We start from the raw sequence: 26,035 nt of genomic DNA on the forward strand, positions 1-26,035 counted from the left end.
GGGAAATTGCGTGATGGTGTAACAGCTACTGATTTGGTTTTGACTGTCACCCAAATGTTAAGGAAGCATGGTGTCGTAGGCAAATTTGTTGAATTCCATGGTAAGTGAACTTGGTTGTGGTTTGTAGGTGCATGCTGCAAAAAACCATTCACACACTGATATTTCCATTTTATTTTGTTAGGGGATGGAGTGGGTAAAATATCACTTGCTGACAGGGCTACTATTGCCAACATGTCTCCCGAATATGGTGCAACAATGGGGTTCTTCCCAGTGGATCATGTTACTCTTCAGTACCTCAAATTAACTGGACGAAGTGATGATACGGTATGTTCATTATCAATTCTTTTTAACGTTCATCATCATTTATTTGTGGGGGGAATGTGAATGAATTATATCATATTCTGCTCACACCTCTTGCTTTCTATCTTGATGGACGTTCCTCCTTTGTGAATTTCAGGTTGCTATGATAGAAGCGTACTTACGTGCAAACAATATGTTTGTTGACTATAATGAGGTAAGGTGCTTTGCCACCTTTTGTCATTTACTGCCACTTGCGCTGGTGGATTATAGTCTAATATGTAACCATGACATCTAATTTCAGCCACAACAAGAAAGAGTCTACTCATCGTACTTGGAGCTAGACCTTTCAGATGTAGAACCCTGTATTTCAGGGCCAAAGAGGTGCGTCTTTTTGTGTTCAAGAGGTTCCTTCATAAATGTTCATCTCTACAGTGTTTTCTAACTGCGTTTACCAAATTATTTGATGTTTTCTTTTGTCAGACCTCATGACCGAGTCACTTTGAAAGACATGAAAGCAGATTGGCATTCTTGCCTGAATAATAAAGTGGGATTCAAAGTGAGTTTCTCTTGAGATTTTAGAATATAGCTTTGGTTCATGAGCATCTAAATCTAAATTTGAATATTTTCATGCATAGAAATCTTCAAATATAGCTTTGGTTCATGAGCATCTAAGTCTAAGTCTAAATTTGAATATTTTCTTGACATCACCCCGCCTTTTGTAGGCGCCACATGAGCTGGCTGTGATGTCACATAATTACAAGGTTTTGTAGCATTCGTTAACTTGCAACTTGCATTGCAGGGTTTTGCTGTACCAAAGGAGGCACAAGACAAAGTTGCAAAATTTTCTTTTCATGGACAGCCAGCAGAGCTTAGGCATGGCAGTGTTGTGATTGCTGCTATCACAAGTTGCACCAATACATCAAACCCTAGTGTTATGCTTGGGGCAGGTCTTGTTGCAAAAAAAGCATGTGAATTGGGCCTAAAGGTTAGTCATGCAATTTTTTGGAGTTTTTTTTTTTAATTTCTGGTGCCACTTGGATTTCCCAATTCTCTTTCGCCAATTCAACTCTGGATCTATATTTTTCCTTCTAACCTAATTTATTTATCTAATGCACAAACACCAGGTCAAACCATGGATTAAAACAAGTCTTGCTCCAGGCTCTGGAGTTGTTACCAAATATTTGCTCCAAAGGTATGTCTTGATTGAACATGAGTCCTATATCGTTGCTTTTCCATTTCACATCCTGTTAACTCATAAAAGTAAAAGATTAATATGGATGTCCTTTTTGGTTAATACAGTGGGTTGCAGAAGTATTTAAATGAGCAAGGTTTCAACATTGTTGGATATGGCTGCACAACATGTATTGGCAATTCAGGGGAATTGGACGAATCTGTTGGTGCCGCTATAACCGAAAATGGTATGGTTATTCTTGTGTTACTTTATTATGAGCTAATTAAGAAATTGTAGCCTCCATTTCCTTCACATCATGGTGCTATGTATTTGGTAATTGCCTATATCACCTTCTGGTCGTCTGTGCAGATATCATTGCATCAGCTGTTCTCTCTGGGAACCGAAACTTCGAGGGGCGTGTTCATGCCTTAACAAGAGCAAACTATCTTGCATCTCCCCCTTTGGTTGTTGCTTATGCCCTTGCTGGCACGGTAAGAACTTGACTTGATTTAATATTAATATTAACAACTTATTCCGTCTATAATATATCAAGAGAAGATTATAAGTAGAGAAATATGCCATTTGAAAATGAAGATGACTTCATACAAATGAACTTGTGAATCAAATTTAAGATCGATTTTTCAAGTAAATGGAGATTTTTGCAAGACTGTAGGGTAGGTAGAGTGTTCTGCCGGAATGTAGTTGCGGATCTTGAAGTTTAAACATCTTTGATGAATTTTAATGTACTTTTTGCTACCCGTATGACATGAAAGCCATCCAATAGTCAAATTTAGTCAATGGCACCACATTTATCGTATCATGAAAGTTGATATGAAGGTCGCATGTAAAAAAGCTTTCACAAATTCTAGTGTCATCCAGGTTCTTATCATATGATATTGTATCAGATAACTGTGCACTTGTTTTTAATTCATTGCATCAGCTAAGTGAATGTCACTTTTGTTTCCCAGGTTGATATCGATTTTGAGAAGGAACCAATTGGAGTTGGAAAAGATGGAAAGGACGTATATTTCAGGGATATCTGGCCAAGCTCCGAAGAAATTGCGGATGTAAGCACCCTGCGAAGTATTTTGCTAGTTTTTTTGGTGGTTTCTAATTTTCTAATGTTATGTTTTAAACTGGAAACATAATTGGTGCAGGCTGTTCAATCGAGTGTACTTCCCGCCATGTTCAAGAGTACTTATGAATCCATCACCCAGGGAAATCCCATGTGGAATGACCTATCAGTCCCTGAATCTAAGCTATATTCATGGGATACAAACTCTACCTACATTCACGAGCCACCATATTTCAAAAACATGACGATGAACCCTCCTGGGGCCCACGGTGTGAAGGATGCTTATTGCTTGCTGAACTTTGGTGACAGTATCACAACAGATCACATTTCRCCTGCWGGAAGCATYCACAAGGACAGCCCRGCTGCAAAGTTYCTTCTTGAACAYGGKGTTGATCGCAAGGACTTCAATTCKTATGGYAGTCGWMGAGGTAAYGATGAAATTATGGCAAGGGGTACTTTTGCCAATATTCGCCTTGTCAACAAGCTCTTAAACGGGGAGGTTGGCCCAAAAACGGTACATGTCCCCACAGGAGAGAAACTCTCGGTGTTCGATGCAGCATCAGTAAGTTTTCTAAACATGATTGTTAAATGTCCATATTTTTATTTTTGTTTGTCCTAAAATAAGAGAGTGCACTTTCAAAAGTAATTGTCTACTTTTCAATTCTACCCTTATACATGGCAGGGGCAGTTCCACCTTGTAGAGGGTGGGGTCAACTGACCCAGTCAACCCTTTAAAAAAGAAATTTTTACCTTTCAAAGTTTTTTACTCCACACCCTTCACTATAAATGTGATAAACCTTTTAACATGTAATAAATTTTTTACCCACCGAAAATGCGATAAAACCCTTTCTAAATGTAATAAATATTTTACCCCACATCCTTTTTTCACCAAAATTCCTGGTTCCGACACTTGACACTGAATATGAGGAGGAGAAATTCATTGCTGCTTCTGTTATTAAGGGTAAAATTGTCATTTAATTAATTAAATAGTTACATGTTTCTAGAACTGTTTTTCTCATAAAGGACGTATATTTCTGGAAGAGGGAATAATGGTGAATTATTGTTTTTAACTTGGTGTTTCCAGAGATACAAAGATGCTGGTCAGGATACAATAGTGTTGGCTGGAGCAGAGTATGGAAGTGGAAGCTCCAGAGATTGGGCTGCCAAGGGTCCTATGTTATTGGTAACCTATCTTCATTCCTTAAACCCTTTCTACCTTTTTGGCTTCAATTGATGGTTATAACGGTGGATACATATATATATATATAGGGAGTTAAAGCCGTAATTGCAAAAAGCTTTGAGAGGATTCATCGCAGTAATTTGGTAGGAATGGGTATTATACCACTTTGCTTCAAAGCCGGTGAGGATGCCGACACACTACAGTTGACTGGTCATGAACGGTATACCATTGACCTACCAAGCAACATTAGTGAGATCCGGCCTGGTCAAGATGTCAATGTCAGCACCGACACCGGAAAGTCATTCACGTGTATTGCCCGCTTTGACACTGAGGTACTTCTTCACTTTCATTTATTTCAGTCCCAGTTCAGAATTTTGGTGTTTCGGTTTGAATCAGTAGTTTGATAATTTGTTTGGTTTATGGCAGGTGGAATTGGCTTATTTCAATCATGGTGGTATCCTTCCATATGTTATCCGACAACTATCAACACAAAAATGAGAGAGATTAAGATTAAGGTTAATTTAATTGTACAATTTGAGCAAGTGACAAATAAAATGTATGATTTGTTGCATATTATCAAATGGAATTTTGAGAATTGGCAACAATTTTTGTAATAATTTTATTTTATCCTGCTATTATTTCAATTTGTTGCTGCAGCTGATTTATTTCCCTTCATTTTTATGCTCAACTCACTCCTAATTCACACAACATTATCATGACTTGTATTTGCTATAGCTTTTTTTTATTAACCTAGATATCCAACCCGTTATGCAAGCCGACTAATCCTAGGGCAACCACCTGTGCTGCAGATAGCCCAGAGTCACCGCATTTGAATCTTCGTGGCCATAAGGGGATTTTTATTTTTCCTTGGATTTAACCCTGGGACCTCCATGTGCTTTTGACCTTTGGAGCCAAACTCAAACCAATTAGACACCATCATTTGGTTTAGTTTTTGTTTTACATTCACGAGGACTCGTATCTTTTTATGCATTATAAATATGAGCACATATCAAATACATAATCAATATTTATTTCAATCCTGTAAAAGAACATCAATATAGTTTCTCATGGAAGCTACGCACATATAGATATACAAGAACAAAAATGTGAAATAATATGATTATAACTTAAAATCAAACAGATCGAATTTTAACTGATATTAAACTTGTATTTAAAATTCATTTCTTATAAATGTATTTTCTTTATAATGGGTGTGGAACGGCAAGTCAGCAACAATCAAAATCATGCATGGTTCAGTTTGATTAATTTGGTTCATAAAATTTTCAAACTAATCTAAACCAAATAAGTGATAATAACATGTATGATTCATTTAGTTATTTATACCTAAAAATCTTGACTTTTTTTCCCAAAAAACAAATAGTTAGCCCTAAAACGAGGAATCAAGAAGTCCAAAAACCATCACTAGAAGCAACCTTTTTTGTTGGAAATTTTGGAATTTATATGATCATGTGATGAAGAAGGTTGGAGCGGCCTGAACGGCTCATGATCCTACCTTGGAACCCTCCACTTTTGCACAAAACCCCCTTCTACTTTTACATTTTTGCCAAGTGGGTGATGACGCGAAGATCCGCCACCAACCGTAGGCATGACGTTAGGTGCGAGCTTCTGATATTCACAATATTAGAGGAACCCTAGAAGTACCTCGAATGCAAATGCCTAAGAGTAACTGATATGTCTTATACTTTAACATTTATACATTTAAACAATTCGTTTGTCGAGTCCTTATTGGTTTAACACATACTTATACAGGGTTACACTGTAACAACTGGGTTAAAAATGTTAAAAATAAAATATAGCCCCCAAAAAAATCAAATTTGTTTAAAGTAATGAAATGTTAAGTGGACTAATCGGTACTCAATCATAGAATCAAATGAGTATCTTCGGCGGAAATGGCGGCATACGCGTCTCACGTGACCATCCTTCTCCTTCAAGTCATTGACTCAACAGATTTTCCCTCCCTCCCTCTCGCCTTCCGTGTGAATCAAACAACATCCTCACTCAATTCGCCATCCACAACATGGACCCCGAAACTACCCACTCTCAATTTCACACACACACACACACACACACACACACACATATATATATATATATATATATCGCCATCCTATATTGAAATTGCAAGCTCGGATTTCCCTTTTGATTGTGGGAATGGTGGGTGGTCAAGTTCTTCAATTCACATTGCTGCTGCTGCTTTTCAGTAAGTAATGACTGGGCATTCATCTCACTCAAATTATGAGCTAGAACTAGAATTAATCGTGTTTCTGATGATATATATATATATATATATATCTACGGGTGTGCAGGTGTATCCGAATCAGATATCATCCCTTCCCAGATACAACTAAACATCAAACAAGCTCAATCACCTGCTGCTGCTTTGGATCTTCTTCCACTTCTTGCCCCTTCACCACTCATGCCATTCACCAACCTTACCCTGCCACATTTATCAGGTATATATATTCCAATTCTTTCACCCGCCTACCTCACTCTTCATATCCGCTCTATCACTATAAAACAAATGATTTGAGTTTTTCGAGAAAATACCAACGGATCACTTACGGGTTGTTTTTTTCTCTTAATAGTTCCATTAAGAGGCAACCTCTGAACCGTTAAAGAGGTGAATCTTGTTTGGCAAAACCCTTTAAATGATTTTGTATCATGGATCTCCCTTAACCACTAAGAGCGCTAATTTCATTGTACACAATTACCAAACATTTATATTTTATTTTGTACTATATCACGAGAGCCTCTTAATCATTGTGAACACTTAATTATTCTGTACCAAATCATTCAGCAATTGTCAAATAGCCCCCTTAGCTAATACCAATACCTTGTATAATCCGTCACTGATTTGAGTTTCTCACCAACAATTTACCAACCAACGTTTGTAACGAATCACCCCTTTGGTGATGGATTTCAGTAAAAATCTTCCATTTAGTAGTGCATGTATCAAACAGAGGCATATCTAAAAGGATATTTTTGTGGTTGCACCGTAGCACACAACCAAATAAATACCATAAACATTCATCACGGACCATGAATTGTGTTTTATTCATCATGAATAATGAACATCAACATTCATGAATGTTGACGTTTATTATTCACAATGAATGTGGACAATCGGGAACACGTATTGCATTTCCCTTTCTCCTACGATTCATAACGGAAAAAAAAAGGTTTGCAATTGATCGTCCCTCTCTATATATATATGTATAGATAAAAGGGGTTCAACTTCCACGTATCTTTTAACGGTTTAAACCTTTCAGGAAAGTGTCCACTGAACTTCTCAAATGCTGAAAGTATACTAGCCACAACAGCAATTGATTGCTGGAGTTCATTGGCTCCATATCTAGCCAATGTCGTTTGTTGTCCTCAGCTCGATGCTGCAATCAAGATCCTTATCGGCCAGTCTAGTTTATCTTCCGAGACTCTTGCAGTTGGCCTGCCTCACGCCAACGACTGCCTCTCGGATATCGCACAAATTTTACAAGCTCGAGGTTCTAATAACGACCTTCTCAACATATGCTCAATATACCCATCAGAACTCACACAATCTTCTTGCCCTATGGTTCGTGTTTCCGATATTGAAAACACTCTGAGCAACGTTCCTACGATTCTTGAATCGTGTGAGAGGATTGATCCGGTGAAAGAGTGCCGCCATAAAGTTTGTCAGATGGCGATCACGGATGCTGCTGTAGAGATTGCTTCAACGAATTACAGTATGCCGGATATGGTTGGAGCTGAACCTCTATCGCCTGTTCGTGTGGCCATGATTGATGATTGTAGGAAGATTGTTCTTCGATGGCTGGCGAGTAGACTCGATCCCGCAGATGGAAATAAAGTTTTACGAGGGATTTCTAGTTGCAAGATCAACAAAGGTAATTATAATGTTTTGAAAATATGGAAATTTATCTGTTCCGATCATCTCTCCAATCTCACATCAGCTAGATTTGGACCAATTCTTCTCTATATATATGTTGGAACTTTCTCTCTCTCCTCAGGGCTCTTTTGGATAGTAAATTTGGGGGTTCTACATATATTCTCACATAGTATCAAAAGCAAGGTCTACCATTTGGGACATCTTCTCAGTCTTAGGGGCGTTTGAGTTAATCCATCTGTATAGACGACTGATGGTTTTTTCATAGATAGAATGAGCGTTTTTTAATTGGTTTTCTTCATAAATCTCCCTCTAGAAGCTCATCGAATTAGCCACTTTCTATATATTTAAGCAAACAATCAATCATATGTAGCTGACCGAATAAGTTGTGAGTCCAATTAAGCTCCTTAAGCTGTTAACAACATGCCATATTTGTGTAGCAAAGAAATCTTAGGTTATGTTAGTTGATAAACCAACCATATTTGGTAAAACCCAGCTAATAAACTAAATGACAATACAAAATGACCTAAAAGGACGTACGTTGGAAAACTAATTACGAAAAATCATGATGGCATAATTGGAAAAAAGTGGAAAAAGACCTTTGAAGTTTATTGAGAAATAGCGTAAAAAGTCTAGTTTAGAGCTAACCAAATATGGGTTTTTTCAATAAGTACAAAGATAAGTTATCGTCTTACTTTTGACAGGCTCTTGCCTCTTTTTAACAAAGTGGTTCACTTTTTCGTCCAGTTTGTCCGCTCGTCTTTCCCGACCTGAAAATTGTTACGAAAGAATGTGGAGATAAGATTAGTAACGAGACCACTTGTTGTGATGCTATGGAGAAGTACATTGCTCGGTTGCAAGTACAAAGCTTCGTTACAAACTTGCAAGCCTTCAATTGTGCGTATTCGCTTGCTGCAAATCTGCGAAAAGCGAACGTCTCCCACAACGTGTACAACATTTGTGGCGTAAAACTCAAAGATTTCTCTCTCCAAGGTTTGTGTTCTTTGTACCTTCCAAGATTTCTTGTTTTTCTGTCTGTCTCTAGACTAACAAAGTTATAGGTGGTTTAATGGCGTTTTGATGCTATCGAACTTGGAATTGCCTACTTGCTATACGACAGTTGGATCACAAGGTACGAACTCCGGACATCATAAAGTCAAAAAACTAGTTGTTGGCTAAAACTCTTAGCTGATAAACTAGTCATGTTTGATAAAAATTAATTGCTCAGACTTAAACATGTTGAAAAGTTAATTCAAAAAACTATAGGGGCATAATTGGAAAAAGAAATGAAAAAAAAAGCCAAAAGTTTCATACAACTTATAGAAACGCTACTTGAAATAGTTTTTCAAGAAGGTAGTTTATGGATAACTAAATGAGCTTTTTCCAATAAGCTCAAAAAATAAGATAACTTACTGCTTAAATGTGGCCTAAACCTATTCAATCTTTTTGCATAGACTCTGGTTGCCTCTTCCCAAGTTTGCCCTTTGACGTCACGTATGATCAAAGTTCAGGAATCGGGTTCAAATGCGACCTTAATGACGACGTTCCAGCGCCATGGCCTTCTTCTTACGCTTATTCTCCTGCTCCATCATCTAATATAAGTGCATCTGGTATTTTGCATTTCTTTGCATTTCTTTCATCAACTTAGGGGCCGTTTACTAAACGCTTACTTGGTAAGTGTCTACCGAATAAATTTCCTTATCGGATGAACATGACAAGGGCAAAGAATCTTACCGGGTAAGAGAGATGGGAAGGATGAAGAGTCTTACCAGGTAAGTGAAGATTATGACTCTTACCCAGGTAAGCGTTTACCCGGTAAATTGTTGCATTCAATACGTTTTGATGTACTAAAATCTTACTCATCAAAATAAATTATAGTGTTGACTCCTGTAAATAAGCACTTACCGAGTAAGCATTTGGGTAAACGGCACCTTAATCCTAAAAAAATCCCACAAACCAAACATTCACTAATATTCATATCTATGGTTGATGCAAATCACAGGCACAGATCTTCCAGCACTTCCCAAAGCAGCATCTGATCAGAGTGGTGAGCTTAATTCTTAATTATCCATGAAACAAATCTTCAAATAAGACGACTAAATATCGTGAGAAGGTAAGAAGAGAATGTTCAGATGTGAATCATTGAAAAAATCCATTTGAATATGCATTTGTAAACCCATATGAATAATCTATTACGTGGGTTCACATATGCATCTTCAAATGATTTTTTTTTAATTAATTCACATATGAATATTTCCTTCTTACATTCTCATGATATTTAACCTTCTTATTCAAAGTGGGTCCCTCATGAACTAATTTCTTCTTTTTTTTTTCTTATTAATTTTTGAAATACCAATTTCAAAAGGGTTGCGGAGTACTCTATTCATTTCAACCTTGTTGGTGCTCAACTTGTTCGTTTGATGCTGATAACCATGGTTCCAAGATGGGTAACATACAGTTAGAAGCTGCGAACCCGTATTTCCGTGAGTAGATCGTATGAGTTTTGGTTCGTATGACGACGAAAAAGTTCATGACAATATATATAATGACGCCAAAATGTATAAAAGATTTAACAACAAAGAATGAAAAGCAAAACATAATGGCGTACTACTTCTAACGATCTCATCCACGTACTTTTATTCGTTACATTTCATATTCATCGTAATCATATTTGCAGTAAACTTCGAACGACCATAACTTTTTGACTCGTATATTAGATCGAGATATTTTATAAGTTGCTTATGTTTACGAGATAATAGAGTAACGGGTCTTTTACTAAACACTTGCATTATTAAGCGTTTATCAGATTACTTACTTTATCGGGTGAACATGACAAGACCAAATATCTTACCGTTGTAAGAGAGAACACAATAATCGAGAGTCTTACTCGGTAAGTAAGAGTGATGACTCTTTGATTAAATGATGTTCCCTTGTAAGGGACACTTTGAAGGGACCTGGGGTCATTTTCAAAATTTTCTCATTTTCTTTAAAAAATAATGTAATATATATATATATATATATATATATATATAGTATATATTATATGCCCGAAAATAAGAAGAGACGATAATAAAAATTGTTTGATGGTTTGAGTTATGCATGGTGACACCGACACATGCATAATTAGGGTGTCACCATGCACGATCAGTTGGGAGGTTTGGGCACATTAATATAATGATTTTGTAAAAAAAAATTGATTAACTTGGATATCCAACCCGTTATGCGAGCCGACTAATCCTAGGGCGACCACCTGTTTTTGTAGATAGCCCGGAGTCATCGCATTTGAACCTCCGTGACCATAAGGGAATTTTTTTATTCCTCATTGGATTTGAACCTGAGACCTCCTGGTACTTTTGATCTTTGGAGCCAAGCTTAAACCAATCAGACACCATCCTTGTGGTTGATTTTGTAATTTCATGTACTGATAGTTAGGGTGTAACAAATACTCTGAATCAAGTTTAGATTGGTCGGGGTTTCTTTTCCCTCTTTTAAACATGTTTGTTTATCATTGAAATTAACCGCAACTTAATTTGATCCTCCATATTGTATAGAGTGGATTGGATAGAAAGGTTACATATATTAGTAAAGTTCAAATAAATCATATTTTTCTTATGTATTAGTAATTGAAAATGTAATCTAGTACTAGAATTTGTGAGACCGCACTGTTGGTCTTCATATTACTGCTATAGTAATAATAGATGGTGCTCAAACCTGTATGTGGTTATACCCCGTAATTTCTTTTAAATCATCTGATGGAACAAATATGTTAGTTGTGGTGAAGAAAGAGCATGTGGTTCGGTTGGGTTTCGTGATGAGTAAATTATATTCTTGGTTCTCGTGGTTGTCACTCGTTATCAAATTTGGTATTTCTTTAAAATTAATTACAGTTTTGGTCATTGTGATTGTCATTTTATTTCAATTTTGGTCCCTGTACGGTAAATTATGATTTTCGTCATTGTGGTTTGTTTTTCATACCTTGTTCATTTTATACCAAGTATGAAAAACAAATAAAGAAAAAAATACAAACCATATGGACGAAAATCTTAATTTACTCTATAATTCAATAAAAAGACAAAAAAAAAAGGTAAAAAATATCCTCAAGGCAACTAACATTTTTAACTAAAGTTAATCATATGAACCAAAAGTGAAATAAAATGACAACTACAAGGACCAAAACTGTAGTTAATTTTAAAGATGAACCAAACTTGATAATGAGTGACAATCATAAGAACCAAAAATGTAATTTACTCTAACATTGTTTATTTTAATTAGAGGAAATTACATGTTTGGTCCCTATGGTTATATCAAAATCTTGTATTGGGTCCCTCAAACAAACTAATTACATATATCATCACTGTGGTTTTGATTTTATTGCAAATCGGGTCCCTCATCTTAAATCTATTATTTTGCAGTCGTCAGACCCATAAATATGAGGGGCATTTTTGTCATTTCAAAAGACACTCTTCTTTAATATTGTAATAAATCTCTCTCTCTCTCTCTCTCTCTCTCTTAATATTTTCATTTGTCTAATTGCATTTACAGACTTAAGATCTTCTTCGTCTCCTTCCTTCTTCTCTCTCCTCAACAACGACCCTTACATTTTTTTCATCTTCTTCGGCAAAACCCATGATGGTTAACTGTGAGTATGGTTCACCGACACCGTCCTTAGCCTTTTTCTAGAGACCTTCTGACACGACGTATATCGGCGTACCATACTAAGTATGAAGCATTCCGTCATTCCTCAACTGCTTCGACGAAGTAGACAATCCAAAATCAAAAAACTTTGAGATATTTGTTCTCGTGTAGGATGAAATTCTCTGGCTTCTAATCATGGTGGGAGACGTCGTGGCTATGGCAGTAATTGACGATGTTGATCAATTGCTGAAAATATTTCCTTGCTAAATCTTCTTTCAATCGTTCTTTTGCAACTTTAGCGAATAATTCGCCGCCTCTGACGCACTCCATTACCAGAAAGATCTTGGTTTTAGTGGCCATAACTTTTTTCAACTGAATGACGTTAGGGTGGTGGACCAGTCGCATGACGGCGATCAACCTGGTGATTTGACCATTAAACCTTCTTTTTTCACTTGTTCTGTCTTGATAACTATAACAACGACACCCTCCGCCATGACTAAATCCCTCGTATGATAAACTTTAACATTCTTTGGACCAAACAACCTCCCTATCTCGTATTTTCCGAAGACCACTTGCCTATCTCCAGTGCCAGTACGAATATCCTCCATTTTCACTTGTGAAAACCGGGGTTTGAGAGGGTAATTGGGGTTGTTTTTTGGTGTATGATGGTCGTTAGTTTATGGTGAGTTAAGGGTGGTGGAAGAGCAAATAATAGAGATTGGCGATGACAGTGGGGTTTGTCAACCGATGATTGAAGGGATGTAGTTTCGTCTGGAAGATCTCTAACGAAAGGTTTGATTCTTTCAAATGAGAGGGAAAGATTTCTTTTAGAATATTAGAAAAAGACAAATATGCCCCTCACATTGGGAGCACGTGAAGGGTCTAATGGGCTAACGACTCCAAAGCAGCGTTTAGAATGATTGTATGAGAAACTTAATCTGTAACGAAATAAAAACCATAGTGACTAAATCTGTAATTAGTTTGCTTGTGGGACCCAATTCAAATTTCTGATATAATCACGTAAACTAAATCTATAACTTACTCTTTTAAAGAACTTCCTTTACGAAACACGTCAACGTCACCTAAAAGATGGTACGAAACACGTCAATGTCACCTAAAAGATGGTTGAAACATACGGAATAAGAATCAAATACTTTTTTTAAAGTATTCTTAAAAATAAATAAATAAATAAATAAAATAATTGAAGGGATCATCAACATGTATATATTCATCTAGTGGCCATTAATCTTATCCAGGCATCAAACCCCACCACCACCTGTTCCACAGCATTAATGATGATTCACACAATGCACTAATTGATGACTAAAACCCACTCTTCTCCACCTCAAAAGACTTCCCAAATTTAGGGCTTGATTCATGGCTATTTCGGCAAAACATCACCAGTAATCCTACCAAAAGTAGCAAGGTTTTGCGACAATGGAGTCCACTTTAGGATTATTATTAACCCTCTTCATATCATTGCTTCTCAACACTTGTGCTTACTCCGAAAGGCCTACTGTTGTAAATGTTGGAGCTATTTTTTCGTTTGATTCGGTTATCGGTAAGGAAGCGAAGGCAGCCATGGAAATTGCTGTATCTGATGTGAATAAGGATTCGAGGATTCTCAATGGTACCGAGATGAAGTTATTTATGGAGGATACTAATTGTAGCGTCTTCAAGGGTTCTATTGGAGGTATATATATATATACATACATATATATACATACATACATATACATAGACTAGGGTAACGTGAGACCAATGGTTTTTTTGTGAGATCCGTAACCAATTCTCAACTATTGGATTAGATTTACAATCGTAGATCTGAACATTCATAAACACCATGATACTTCTCAATAATTACAAAATTGTCATCTTGCAACTTTAGACCATTAGATCAAAGTTTATAATGTTGATCAATGAACATAAATTGGTGTTACGGGTCTTACGAAAAACCCTTGTCTCACGTGTGTGTGTGTGTGTGTGTATATGCGTTTTCTCTTCTTTTATCATGATTTAGAGATCAAACTTCTATGTTGGTTTTAGTTCTTCGATATGAATTCAATCTGGAATTATTGTAGAACAAGTATTTGGTGGTTCTACACATGCTAACAAAGTGGCTTTTTCCATTAATTTAAACAAGGCACTCGAAGAACATCAAACTTGCGATAGTATTAAAGAGAATAATGACCTTTTACTTTTATTATTAGCTTGATCTTCAATCGAGATGTTAAAGTCCAGATGTGGGTAATCTGAATAGCTTGTTATCAGGGTTAGGGTTTATTCTTAAGGTTCTTTATAACTTATGTTTGGTTCAAATAAAAATGCTAAATATTTAGCCTTCTTATTTGAACCTCTCACTGTGTATCTATACATATTGAAATTGTCAAAGGCAAAGGGGATTTGAACCTACTATCTCAAAGGTGTTGTCCCTTGGTGGTGGATTGCATGATTTAAGTGGAAACTTCCATCGATATGGAGAAAACTAAGGTCATAAAGCTCTTACACAAAGCACTTCTGTAATAGCTCATGGAAACCAATAAGCAAACCAAACGAACCTTATAAATCTCACGTGGAGCAGAGTAGGTGTTTGGGGTATGATGTACGCATACCTTTACCTTTACCCTACCCATGTTTGAAAAAGAAGAACCGGCTTTCTTTGAATTTGAAATAATAAGACTATTGTCCCCAGGGTGTAGTACACTTGATTTCGGGCGGTTTAATTAACTGGTGAGGGTTCGAGTGTGACCACCGCAACTATTCCTTCAGGAATTGGGCTATTTGTGGGCATTAGGCTCTTAAGTTAGCCACCTAACGGATCGTTGTGTACCTGATTTGTCTCTCACGTAATGCTCTTTTGGGGGGGGGGGGGGGTGGTGTAGGCTGGCTTGGGGGTTGGTTTAAAAAAACCTTTTACACAAAGTAATAAAACTATCTCTATCATAACACTCTTGGAGAAAGAATCTTAATAAATGCAAAGAGGAAGCATCTTTTACCCGATGGCGAAGAGCCTGGTAGATGGGTTGGGTAATTCAAATGCGAATGTCCTCTAAAAAGGAAAATATTGAATGAATTGATTGGTAGAGAGTCTGTTTTCGTCATGGAGATCATGGAAAACAAATATAAAGCGGATAGTTTTATCTGTTAACTATCTTTAGGGTGTGTTTGGTATAGGGATCACCGTTCCACTTTTGGTAGGACTTTTATGTAGAACAAATAGGAACAGAGTGGAACAACCGTGTTCCACCTCTATCCCATGGAATAGGGTGGAACAAACTTATATTTTACCAATATAACCTCAAAATAAAACCTAATTCTCATCTAAAACATCAATTACGCCACACTCTTTACATTTTATTCATTCTTTAAATATTATTTATTGTATTTTATGCTTTTTAAATTTTCACTTTGCTGTCACAAAATATTATTTTTATCCGGTTTCTATATTTTGGTTAATTTATGTAATCTATTAAATATTAATAATAAAAAATAATATAGAAAAGGTATAAAATAAAAATTGGAAACTACATAAAATTTCGTTTTGGTGTCATTTTAATTATCCTGTCGAAAACTTTCTAATGATATTTTTTGTTATAAAATATCTATTTTATCATGCATAAATTAATCAAAATGTATATAAGATATAAACAACTCATTAGGGGTAAATGGGTCATTTTATCTGTCCTGTCCTGTCTTACCAAACGCTAAACAACTATCCAGCCTTACCAAATGCTGAACAATTGTCCTGTTCTGTCCCGCAAGTCTGGATACTAAACGCATCCTTAAGGAACAAAGAAATCTTGTTGGATTTTTTTGTTATTTTTGTGTGGATGATCAAACATTTCCTTGCCTTTTATCCCTTGCATAACATGATGGCATATACTAAAATTCTACATTCCATTTGTCGATTTCTATTATAATATACCAATTTAGCTCGTGTTTTCTCATCATTAACACTTGATGCTACCGAGATAAAGTTTCTTGTTGTCAGCATTTCAGATGCTCGAGAGAGACGTTGTGGCAATAATTGGGCCACAGTCATCCACTGTAGCTCATATGGTATCTCAGATTGCAAATGGTGTACAAGTCCCTATAATTTCTTATGCTGCAACGGATCCCACTTTATCTTCGCTGCAATTTCCTTACTTCTTCCGGACCACACAAAGTGACTCGTACCAAATGGCAGCCATGGCTAATTTGATCGACTTTTATGGTTGGAAAGAGGTGATTGCCATATATGTGGATGATGAGTATGGGAGGAATGGGGTGTTTTCTTTAGACGGTGAAGTGGAGAAGAGAATGTCAAAGATTTCTTATAAGTTAGCTTTGCCGACTAATTTTGATCTTAACGATATCACTGATGTGCTTAATAAATCAATCCCGTATGGCCCTCGTGTTTATATCATCCACATTCATCCTGATCCTGATCTGAAAATCTTTGAAGTAGCCAATAAGCTTAATATGATGACCGATGATTATGTATGGCTAGCGACAGATTGGCTTTGTACCACTTTAGCTTCATTTACACCAAGTAACCAGTCATCTTTTGGAATTATCGAAGGCGTTGTTGGTCTTTGTCAGCATATTCCACAAGCATCACGGAAGAAGAACTTCGGAGTCTACGGATCGTATGCATATGATGCAGTGTGGACTGTAGCACACACAATCGATTCGTTTCTCAATCAACAAAAGAATATGACGTTTTCATTTGTGGGTTCACAGTTTGGGAAACTCAAGACCTTTGATGGCGGGAAACAATTCGTCAAGATATTATTAGAGACAAATTTCAACGGTTCGACCGGTCCTATTCAGTTCAATGCAGATAGAAACTTGGTTCCCCGTGGCTACGAAGTTGTTAGTATCCACCAATTAGCGATTCACAATGTTGGTTATTGGTCAAACCATTCAGGTCTCTCTATTGTGCCACCCGAATCTATCAAAGTGAATAAAAGTATGTCTTACCCTTTAGACGAGAAGCTAGGTGTGATTACTTGGCCTGGTGGAAAGACAGATCGGCCACGTGGATGGGTCATTGGTGACAAAGAACGGCCTTTAAGAATCGGAGTACCAAAACGAGCCAGCTTTATTGAATTTGCTACAGAATTAAGCAATCATACGATACAAGGATACTGTATTGATGTGTTTATGCAAGCACTTAAGTTAGTTCCTTATGATATTCCTTATAGATTTGTGCCATTCGGAGATGGTCAGTCCAACCCGAGTTACGATCAACTTGTAAAGTTCGTTGCAGATGATGTAAGTAACGATTAGTGAAATCCCATGTTTATTGTAATTTTATAAAAAACGATTGTGACCCATCTACTATCTTTTGGGGTAGATAACACGTTTATATACATTACAACCCCAGACCCTACTTTCGAGTGAGATATTCTGGTCTATATATAGAGAGGGGGGGGGGGGGGGGGGGGGAGGTTCAGGGGGAAACGTCCAAAAAAATGAAAAACTGAGGAATGCCCGGGTAACCATTCATATGGACGGTATGCACATTTGCATACAAGTAATTGAAGTTGTTTCTTGGTTTTTATGCAAAGTTTGCATGTTATGCACATGTGCATACTAGACAAATTGCTTACTTGTATGCACATGTGCATACCATCCAGATGAACAGTTACCATGGTGTTTCTCAGTTTTTCAATTTTTTGCGGTTTTCCCCTGAACTGACCCTATATATATATTGGAGCTTTTGAGGCAATTCTAGATCCTCGGATGCAATTTTTTTTTAAAGTATATAATATTTATATACATCAAATGCAACAAATAAACTCACACCCCTCCCCACCTATGGTGAGGTTTGAACCCCTGACCTCCTAGAAGGCCAAGGGCTATGATACCGCTAGGCCAAAGGCCCTTTGGTTCCTCGGATGCAATTCTTATTGGTCACTAAATTTAGATTTTCAACACCATTTTTATTTTTAACCTTTGTTAGTTTAGGTTCGTTTGGTTTGGTTTGGTTTGGTTTGGTTTTACAGAAGTTTTTGTAGCCTTAACTTGTGGTTAACTACAGGTTTTTGATGGGGCAGTTGGAGATATCGCGATTGTTACAAATAGAACGAAGATTGTTGATTACACGCAGCCTTATGCCACGACTGGTCTCGTGATAGTGGTTCCTATCAACAATTCAAAAGCGAGCACTTGGGTATTTCTTAGACCGTTTACTAAAGAAATGTGGTTTGTCACTGCCGCTGCTTTTGTATTGATTGCTCTTGTTATGTGGCTTCTTGAGCATCGCGTTAACGATGATTTCAGGGGTCCACTTAGGAGACAGCTTGTCACGATTTTCTTGTAAGTTTCTTTTGTGCTTATGTGTAATTTATTTATTAAGCTCGATAATGTCACACACATACATATGTTATGTGGAACCCTTTGAAAAGGGGGGGGGGGGTCTACATATGTATAGGTTTTGTAGTCCGTATCTAGCCGGTGTGAGACTCCCCCCACCCCCTCCTTCAACAGACTGTCCTCCAAGAAAGGAGGCAAAAGAGTCTGATAAGTCCCTACATACGGCTCTTATACCATGTGAGGACGTGTGGAACCCCTTTGAATCTTTTTCTAAAAAAGATCCCTTATAATGTACACATGGTTTGAGAACCAAGTGTACTAATTTTATAGTGTGTATTCCTTGATCAGTGTGTATATTCATCAATGAGTATATATTATATATTCATTAATACTAAGTGATTGCTTAGGGACCTTAGCATATGATCTAGGTTGTTTCCCTCTCGACATTGGATTTAATATATATTCATTGATGAATATATTCACTTGTATTTGTATTTTGTCAATGAATATATTCAACGTTAAACATACACTAAAAAATCAGTTCCCAGTTATCAAAGTATTTGTGGTTCTCCTTTGAACCTCTCTCTCCCTCTCCCTATATATATATATATATATATATATATATATATATTTACACATAGGTTCACGTGACTGACGTGAGTACCACCAAAGATTTGAGAACCGTGAGAAGCTTTATATTCATTGATGCATATACACTAATATGTATTCTGTCAATAAGCATATTCATCAATACATATATACTATGTATGCAAGTATATATGCATTGATGCATATACTCACTGAACTTCATTAGTGTATTTGCATCAATGAATATACAGGTTCTCACAGTTCTCACATTAACCGGCCCCTATATAATATATATGGGAAGGGTTTAAACGAGAACATCTTCATTTCACTATAGGTAATACTTATGTGATACTAGATCGGAGAAGCAGACGACCTAGGTTGCGGGCCAAGTCGCCTGCACACCACTAGGTCCCTCGCTAATACATGTAATAAGGGTATTCTCGATGTGATATTGTAATCTGTCACATATAATACATATGTAATACTAAATCAGTGACTCAAATGACCTTTGGTGCGACTTAGGTCGCGGGCCAAGTCATCCGCAACCACCAGGGGGCCTAGCATGTATTATCACATATGATAAGAGGGTTCTCGCGTTTTCGTAAAATGGAGGTGTTTTCATTTGAACCTCCATCATATATATATATATATATATATATATATAAATATATCATAATATATTATTTAAAATATATAGGTTTGATGGTTAGTGTCTAGACGTTGTGGGACTCCAACACATATGTTGGTGATGAGAATAATTGAGTTCATCATTGACAAGCTTGTGATTTGCACATGCAGTTAGTCTGTTTGTTAACATGAAGCATATAGTCATTTCCTAAAAAGCCAAAGAATGCTGACCTCTAAGTTTTCTGTCTTTCAGGTTCAGCTTTTCGACTCTTTTCAAGAGAAACCGTAAGCACTTATTCATCTGTACATTTTGTCTATTTAAGCAGAATTAAGGAACCCCGATGCACGAGGATCACTCCTTTTAATCGTTTTCTTGAATGTAGATTTCTTGTTACTTCTGTTGGAAATCTTTTACTTCCCCCCGTCCCAAAATAAATGTCCACAATGAAGAAGACACATTTTCTTAAATGTGTAAATATTACACTTTTTAATTTAACTAAATGACAATTGTACCCTTAATAATAGAGCGAGTAATGAATTTATCCGTCTCATGATTAAGGGTAGAATCAGAAAGTAGACACTTACTTTTGGAAGTGGACATTTATTTTGGGACAAACTAAAATAGAAATGTAAACACTTATTTCGGGACAGAGGGAGTATCAATTTGCTTCTAACGATCATTAACAAATACAGAGTTTAATTACATGATAAATTGCAGAGGAAGATACGGTTAGCCCACTTGGACGGATGGTGATGGTGGTATGGCTTTTTCTATTGATGGTGATCACGTCAAGCTACACTGCAAGCTTGACGTCCATTCTTACCGTCGAGCAGCTTTCGTCGCCCATTACGGGTATCGATAGCTTAGTGTCGAGTCATCTGCCAATCGGGTACCAAGTTGGGTCATTTGCATATACTTATTTGGCTGAAAATCTTTACGTGCCTCGATCAAGGCTCATTCCTCTCGGGTCACCAGAGGCTTATGATAGAGCATTGCGGTTAGGGCCACATAATGGAGGGGTGGCAGCCATTGTCGATGAACTTACTTATGTGGAGTTGTTTCTTTCGGAATATGCTGATTACGGGATTGTTGGTCAACCATTCACTAGAAGCGGATGGGGATTTGTAAGTATCTTTAACAGATTCTCCAAAAATGGAATATACTCTTGAATCAATAAATTCATGTATTTAAAATGGCAGGCATTCAAGAGAGACTCTCCTCTTGCGACCACACTCTCCCTATCGATCCTGCAACTTGCCGAAAATGGAAAGCTTCAAGAAATCCACGATAACTGGTTCTGTAAACAAGGGTGTATGAATGGTTACCGCCGCGATTCCGAGCCTAATCAGCTGCATATGAGCAGCTTCTGGGGTTTATACATCATCTGTGCTGTGTTTTCGCTGACGGCGTTGGTTTTGTTTCTGCTACAAACCGTTAGTCAGTATATCTATTTCAAACGGCAGCAGATGATGCTCGAACCATGTCCGCTGTCGTCGTCGTCATCGAGGAGCAGGCAATGTTACGTGGTTTTGTTTAACTTTTTCAATTTTATTGATGAAAAGGAAGAAGCAATCAAGAATATGTTCAAGAAAGACGATCATCCTGAAGCTTCTGCTCATGCTGTTTAACCTGATTTAATATACTGGACTTGTAGGTCTACATAAACACATGGCATTGTAGTATTGTACATGTAAATATTATATACGTAGTATTGTTATATCACTATAAGTCCTCTGAAAAATCAAACTAATACTATAATATCTTTTGAAAGGTTCAAACGAGAACACCTTCATTTTACGAGAACGCAAGAACATCCTTTTACTATAGACAATCACATGTGATACTAAATTAGAGACGTGGACGATTTTCGATGCGATCTTGGTTGCGGGTCAAGTCGCTCTTACACTACTAAGTCCCCTTACAAGTATTATCACATGTGATAAGGGAATTGTTGATATGATACTATAATCCATCAAGACCATCACATGTGATGCTAAATCATAGACACAGACAACCTTTGGTGTGGCCTAAGTCGTAGAACACGTTGTCCGCACATCACAGGGTCCCCTCACGCGTATTGTCACATGTGATAAGGGTGTTCTCGTAAAATGGAGGTGTTCTCGTTTGATCCTCCACCTATATATATATATATATATATATATACACACACACACACGAAATCAGTGCCTTATTTCTTGTATGTTTTTTTTAGATTATTATGGTAATGATTTCGTATAAACCTAAGGCACTAAAAGGATGGAATACAATATTTGGAACGTGATTTCCAAACACGATTCTAGAAAAATATCTAAATTATTTTAACCAAGAAACCTAATTCCCAAACAGGAACCGCACAAAATCGAAAGGCCGGGGAGCAAACCCTAAGTGAAGACGAGCAAAGAAACCACCGAAAAGGTTATATGGAGAAAGACAAGAAGTATGGATTATCGACTCACAACTCCCATTTTATGGATCCCTTTTGTAATCTTCTTGAAACCCAATTGAAAATACGAACTTACTTACATATGAGGAAAAAGAGTAACAACCAAGGATGAATTTTTTCTAAACAGAATGTGATCAAGTAGTTGTTTGTTTACCTCTTAATAGTTCCATTAAGAGGCAACATCTGAACCGTTAAGAGATGAATTTTGTTTGGCAAAATAAAAATATGCCTCTTAATGGTTCTAAAACACTCTGAATGATTTTGTATCATGAATATCCCTTAACCATTAAGAGCCCTAATTTCATTGTACACAATTACTAAACAATTATATTTCATTTTGCACTATATCATGATAGTCTTTTAATCATTCCGACCACTCAATCATTTTGTACTAAATCATTCAGCAATTACGAAACAACCTTTAAATTAACCTAAATCAATATGCTCCAAAATGTCGCTTGTCATATCCTGTTCAACCAAAGGAGTTAAAAAGAGGTGGACCCTTTGAAGCTTTAAAATCTCCATCAGAGTGCTCCAATTCATATCATCAATCCCCCACCATTTCAGAACTCTGTGTCAAACCATTTAATGTTCTTGCCCCTCACAATTTGGAAATAAGACCGAGTCTAAGGTGTTGTTTATTAAACATTTATTCGGTAAGTGTTTACTGGTAAAATTCAACACAATTACTTACTTATCGAGTAAGATTTTAGTCCACCAAAACGACACAATATGCAACAATTTACCCGGTAAGCTTTTACCGTGGTAAGAGTCGTCACTCTCACTTACCAGGTAAAACTTTTAGTCATTGTTTCGCTCTTACCATGTAACATTCTTGATCCTTGCTATATTTATCTAATAAGATAATGTGATTTGGTAAATAGTTACTTGGATAAGCGTTTGGTAAACAACCCCTAAGTCGATGTCTCGATACTTATATTTTTATATTAATATAAAAAAATAAGAATTACTTTACAGATGATTAATGAGCCGGTTTTCAAACACTTACCCGGTAAGTGCTTACCGGTAAAATTCAACACTATTACTTACTTACCGTGTAAGATTTTAGTTCACCAAAACGACATCATATGCTACAATTTACCCGGTAAATTCTTATCGTGGTAAGAGTCGTCACCCTCACTTACCATGTAAAACTCTTAGTCTTTGTTTCATTCTTACCATGTAAGATTCTTGATCTTTGTTATATTTATTTAATAAGATAATATAACTTGATAAATAGTTACCTGAATAAGCGTTTGTAAAAAAGTGATAGTAGTAGTTGAAAATGGAGCCTCTGTTTTTTTATTTTATCCACAAACACAAGTGATGGTAGGAATTGAAATTTTTTAAAAATATGTAATTATTATATTTAGAAACAAATAAAAATAAAACTGTAGATACTTATTTTAGAATGAAAAGAATATTAATTAACGTGTAGAAAATATACCGCAAACATGATTTCTACAGTATGAGACCAAAATTGTAAAATTGAACCAAAGTAGGAGTGTGCAGAAAGTCGTCCGATCCAATACCAACCAACCTATCCAATTAGAACCGACCGACCATCATCGAATATCCAATTGTAATGGGATTGGATCGGACCCATAATTTCAACATCCAAATCGGATCGGTCGATTCTTCGATGACAGTCCAACATCCAATATGACCGAACCGATCCAATACAATAATCATCCAATTAACATTCAATTAATAACTATATATAATTAGTAATATTTTACGATTTTGTTTTTGAATTGATATTTATATATATTGCTTTTTAATAACTTAAGAAAATATACAAATCAGATCCAATGCATAACCATTCATAACATCCAATGGATGGAACCGATCCGATCCAATCACCAACGTTAATCGGATTGAATCGGATGACAAAATCCAACATCCAATGAATGATTAGATCAAATCAGATTCACCTAAATCCATTAGATCTCAACTGATTGGTTTGAGCTTGGCTCCAAAGGTCAAAAGTACCAGAAGGTCTCAGTTTCAAATCCAAGGAAGAATAATAATCCCCTTGTAGCCACGGAAATTCAAATGTGGTGACTCCGAGCTATCTGCAAAGCAGGTTGTTATTTTGGGATTAGTCGGCTCACATAACGAATTGGATATCCAGGTTAATTAATATATATATAAGGCATGACGACTTCCATCTTCCATGTCAACGACTTAATGTTTTTTTATCCTTTCATGACACACATTTATTGAAAAATAATTCCAAAATGCATTTAATTTTTTTATAATTTCAATAAGCATTAAACTATAAAATTGACTACCAAGTTGTCCAAACTCCACAAGTTTTAGCTCTTAAATAAAAATCTTTACCAACCACATGAATGAAAATTAAAGTTTATTTAATAAAAAACTTTATGATTGTATAACGATGAAGTTCCATTAAAAATTACGTTTTGTAAAGTAAATGGGTGACGTAACTTTGTCCAAATACAAGACAAGTCCCTAATTCGATCCTAGATCCTTATTAGCCTCAGCCATTGAGTGAGCCAAAAAATGTTCGATTCATATTGGTGACTTTGGAGGCAGGTTCCGTGAAAAGTCAGTTGGGGTTCCCGGTATTTCATCTTTTACCCAAATCATAATTTTTGTTACGAATCTAGAAGACATAACAAAAAAAAAATGATATATTTGTTCTACTAAACATGTTAAATCCAAATCATATTTTAACTCAACCTGGGTTCAGTTCAAGTGTTTGACTTGGTCCAAAATTGGTACATGAAACAAATAGACTACTCGTTTTAAAATTAATTAGTTGTGTATCTGCATGATTCGTTTTGATTCTGAAGGTGAAAACCGAAACCCTCAATCTTGCTTTGTGTTCTGTTCTAGAATTTGTCCTTCTCGATTTTATTGAGTCAGTTGCCCCCCTAATACAGTGTTGTTTGTGTGTATCGACTATATAAAGGATGATTACATAGAGTTTACAGTAATTACAGAAAAAATATATAAAAATATTGAGAGAATGTTCTAGAAAATATTTTAATCCTTATCCCCCCGACAAGCATAATGTGGGGTTAGGACCGACGTGAAGCTTGGAACACAAAAGTTTAAAGGGTTGTCTTGTACAACCCTTTGGTGAAGATGTCAAAAAACATCACTTTTGTTATCACATAGCAGAGTAGGACGAGTAGGGGGCAGAACATGTAGTTCCTTGAGTAAGTATATTACCCAAACGAGTTTAGATGTTGCATTAGCGGTAGTTCGATATTCAGATTCACAACTTGGGTGACATACAGTAGGTTGTTTCTTGGAATATCCATAGGTGTTTCACAAGCCAGCAAATGTTCACTAGTAGACACATGCAAGAATTAGCTCATGAGGCTGACTGCATAGGACAAGTCGGGACCTTGATGGTGAGGTATTGTAAAGTCCCGACAAGAGAGGGGTAAAATGGGGATCGTGAAAGATTGGACCTTCAATCGTAAGAGATTTTGAGGTAGCAAGGGAGTCGCTACACACTTAAGTTCAAGAGATTTGCTCAAGAGACAATGTCACGAGCGTACTTGACTTGTCCCAAGAATAGTCCATTATCAGTATTCATAACTTCGAGTCCAAGGAAGTAGTTGAGATGACTCAAGCCTTTAATAGCAAATTTCTTGTAAGTACGAGAAATTAATCATTTGATTGATGATGGGTCATTTCTGATAAGAACGACGTCATCAACATACACCAACAGATAAAGTGTGATGGTAGAATAAACTCCTTTCAAAGGTGAGGACTAAAACCCTCGGTCTTACTTTATGTTTTATTTTGAAATATGTCACTCTCAATTTTATTTTAT

The 26,035-nt window shown here is 36.5% G+C and overlaps 3 protein-coding genes across 4 annotated transcripts in view; all 3 read left to right on the top strand.

Moving 5' to 3' along the window:
* Positions 1-4,382, top strand: part of LOC112501422 (aconitate hydratase, cytoplasmic-like) — a 7,562-nt gene extending 3,180 nt beyond the window's left edge. Inside the window, exons 7-20 of the mRNA XM_025105055.1 lie at positions 1-100; positions 182-324; positions 458-514; positions 602-681; positions 781-856; positions 1,100-1,285; positions 1,425-1,492; positions 1,600-1,718; positions 1,841-1,962; positions 2,440-2,538; positions 2,629-3,108; positions 3,631-3,729; positions 3,816-4,058; positions 4,153-4,382. The exon at positions 1-100 is cut by the window's left edge and continues 28 nt beyond it. Coding sequence (XP_024960823.1) covers positions 1-100; positions 182-324; positions 458-514; positions 602-681; positions 781-856; positions 1,100-1,285; positions 1,425-1,492; positions 1,600-1,718; positions 1,841-1,962; positions 2,440-2,538; positions 2,629-3,108; positions 3,631-3,729; positions 3,816-4,058; positions 4,153-4,224 — 1,944 coding nt within the window. The 3' untranslated portion in view covers positions 4,225-4,382. The remainder of the gene's footprint in view (positions 101-181; positions 325-457; positions 515-601; positions 682-780; positions 857-1,099; positions 1,286-1,424; positions 1,493-1,599; positions 1,719-1,840; positions 1,963-2,439; positions 2,539-2,628; positions 3,109-3,630; positions 3,730-3,815; positions 4,059-4,152) is intronic.
* A 1,516-nt stretch (positions 4,383-5,898) lies between these two features.
* Positions 5,899-9,691, top strand: LOC112501446 (uncharacterized GPI-anchored protein At1g61900-like). Its single transcript, XM_025105080.1, has 7 exons — positions 5,899-5,947; positions 6,054-6,200; positions 7,017-7,628; positions 8,375-8,620; positions 8,748-8,759; positions 9,082-9,237; positions 9,636-9,691. The coding sequence occupies exons 1-7, from the start codon at positions 5,899-5,901 to the stop codon at positions 9,689-9,691; spliced, it is 1,278 nt and encodes a 425-aa protein (XP_024960848.1).
* A 3,921-nt stretch (positions 9,692-13,612) lies between these two features.
* LOC112501448 (glutamate receptor 3.7-like) lies at positions 13,613-21,503 on the top strand. Of its 2 annotated transcripts, none has more exons than XM_025105082.1 (6): positions 13,613-13,955; positions 16,254-17,518; positions 18,288-18,565; positions 20,031-20,062; positions 20,496-20,902; positions 20,978-21,503. In XM_025105082.1, the coding sequence occupies exons 1-6, from the start codon at positions 13,700-13,702 to the stop codon at positions 21,404-21,406; spliced, it is 2,667 nt and encodes an 888-aa protein (XP_024960850.1). In that variant the 5' UTR covers positions 13,613-13,699; the 3' UTR covers positions 21,407-21,503. The 2 variants fall into 2 exon arrangements, with proteins under 2 accessions (XP_024960850.1, XP_024960852.1); XM_025105084.1 differs by having other exon boundaries at positions 13,888-13,955; positions 16,240-17,518.
* The last annotated feature ends 4,532 nt before the right edge of the window (positions 21,504-26,035 follow it).

Source organism: Cynara cardunculus, unplaced genomic scaffold, assembly GCF_001531365.2.
Source record: "Cynara cardunculus var. scolymus isolate 2C unplaced genomic scaffold, CcrdV1 Un_Scaffold_122, whole genome shotgun sequence".
NCBI lineage: Eukaryota > Viridiplantae > Streptophyta > Magnoliopsida > Asterales > Asteraceae > Cynara > Cynara cardunculus.

What these genes read in the sequence shown, in the direction of transcription:
- LOC112501446 (XM_025105080.1), top strand. Translation starts at nt 5,899, where the DNA reads ATGGTGGGTGGTCAAGTTCTTCAATTCACATTGCTGCTGCTGCTTTTC. An exon ending in ATTGCTGCTGCTGCTTTTCA is followed by an intron (nt 5,948 to 6,053) that starts GTAAGTAATGAC and finishes ACGGGTGTGCAG; the next exon opens with GTGTATCCGAATCAGATATC. An exon ending in TAGTTGCAAGATCAACAAAG is followed by an intron (nt 7,629 to 8,374) that starts GTAATTATAATG and finishes TTTTTCGTCCAG; the next exon opens with TTTGTCCGCTCGTCTTTCCC.
- LOC112501448 (XM_025105082.1), top strand. Translation starts at nt 13,700, where the DNA reads ATGGAGTCCACTTTAGGATTATTATTAACCCTCTTCATATCATTGCTT. An exon ending in CAGCTTGTCACGATTTTCTT is followed by an intron (nt 18,566 to 20,030) that starts GTAAGTTTCTTT and finishes TCTGTCTTTCAG; the next exon opens with GTTCAGCTTTTCGACTCTTT. An exon ending in GACTCTTTTCAAGAGAAACC is followed by an intron (nt 20,063 to 20,495) that starts GTAAGCACTTAT and finishes GATAAATTGCAG; the next exon opens with AGGAAGATACGGTTAGCCCA.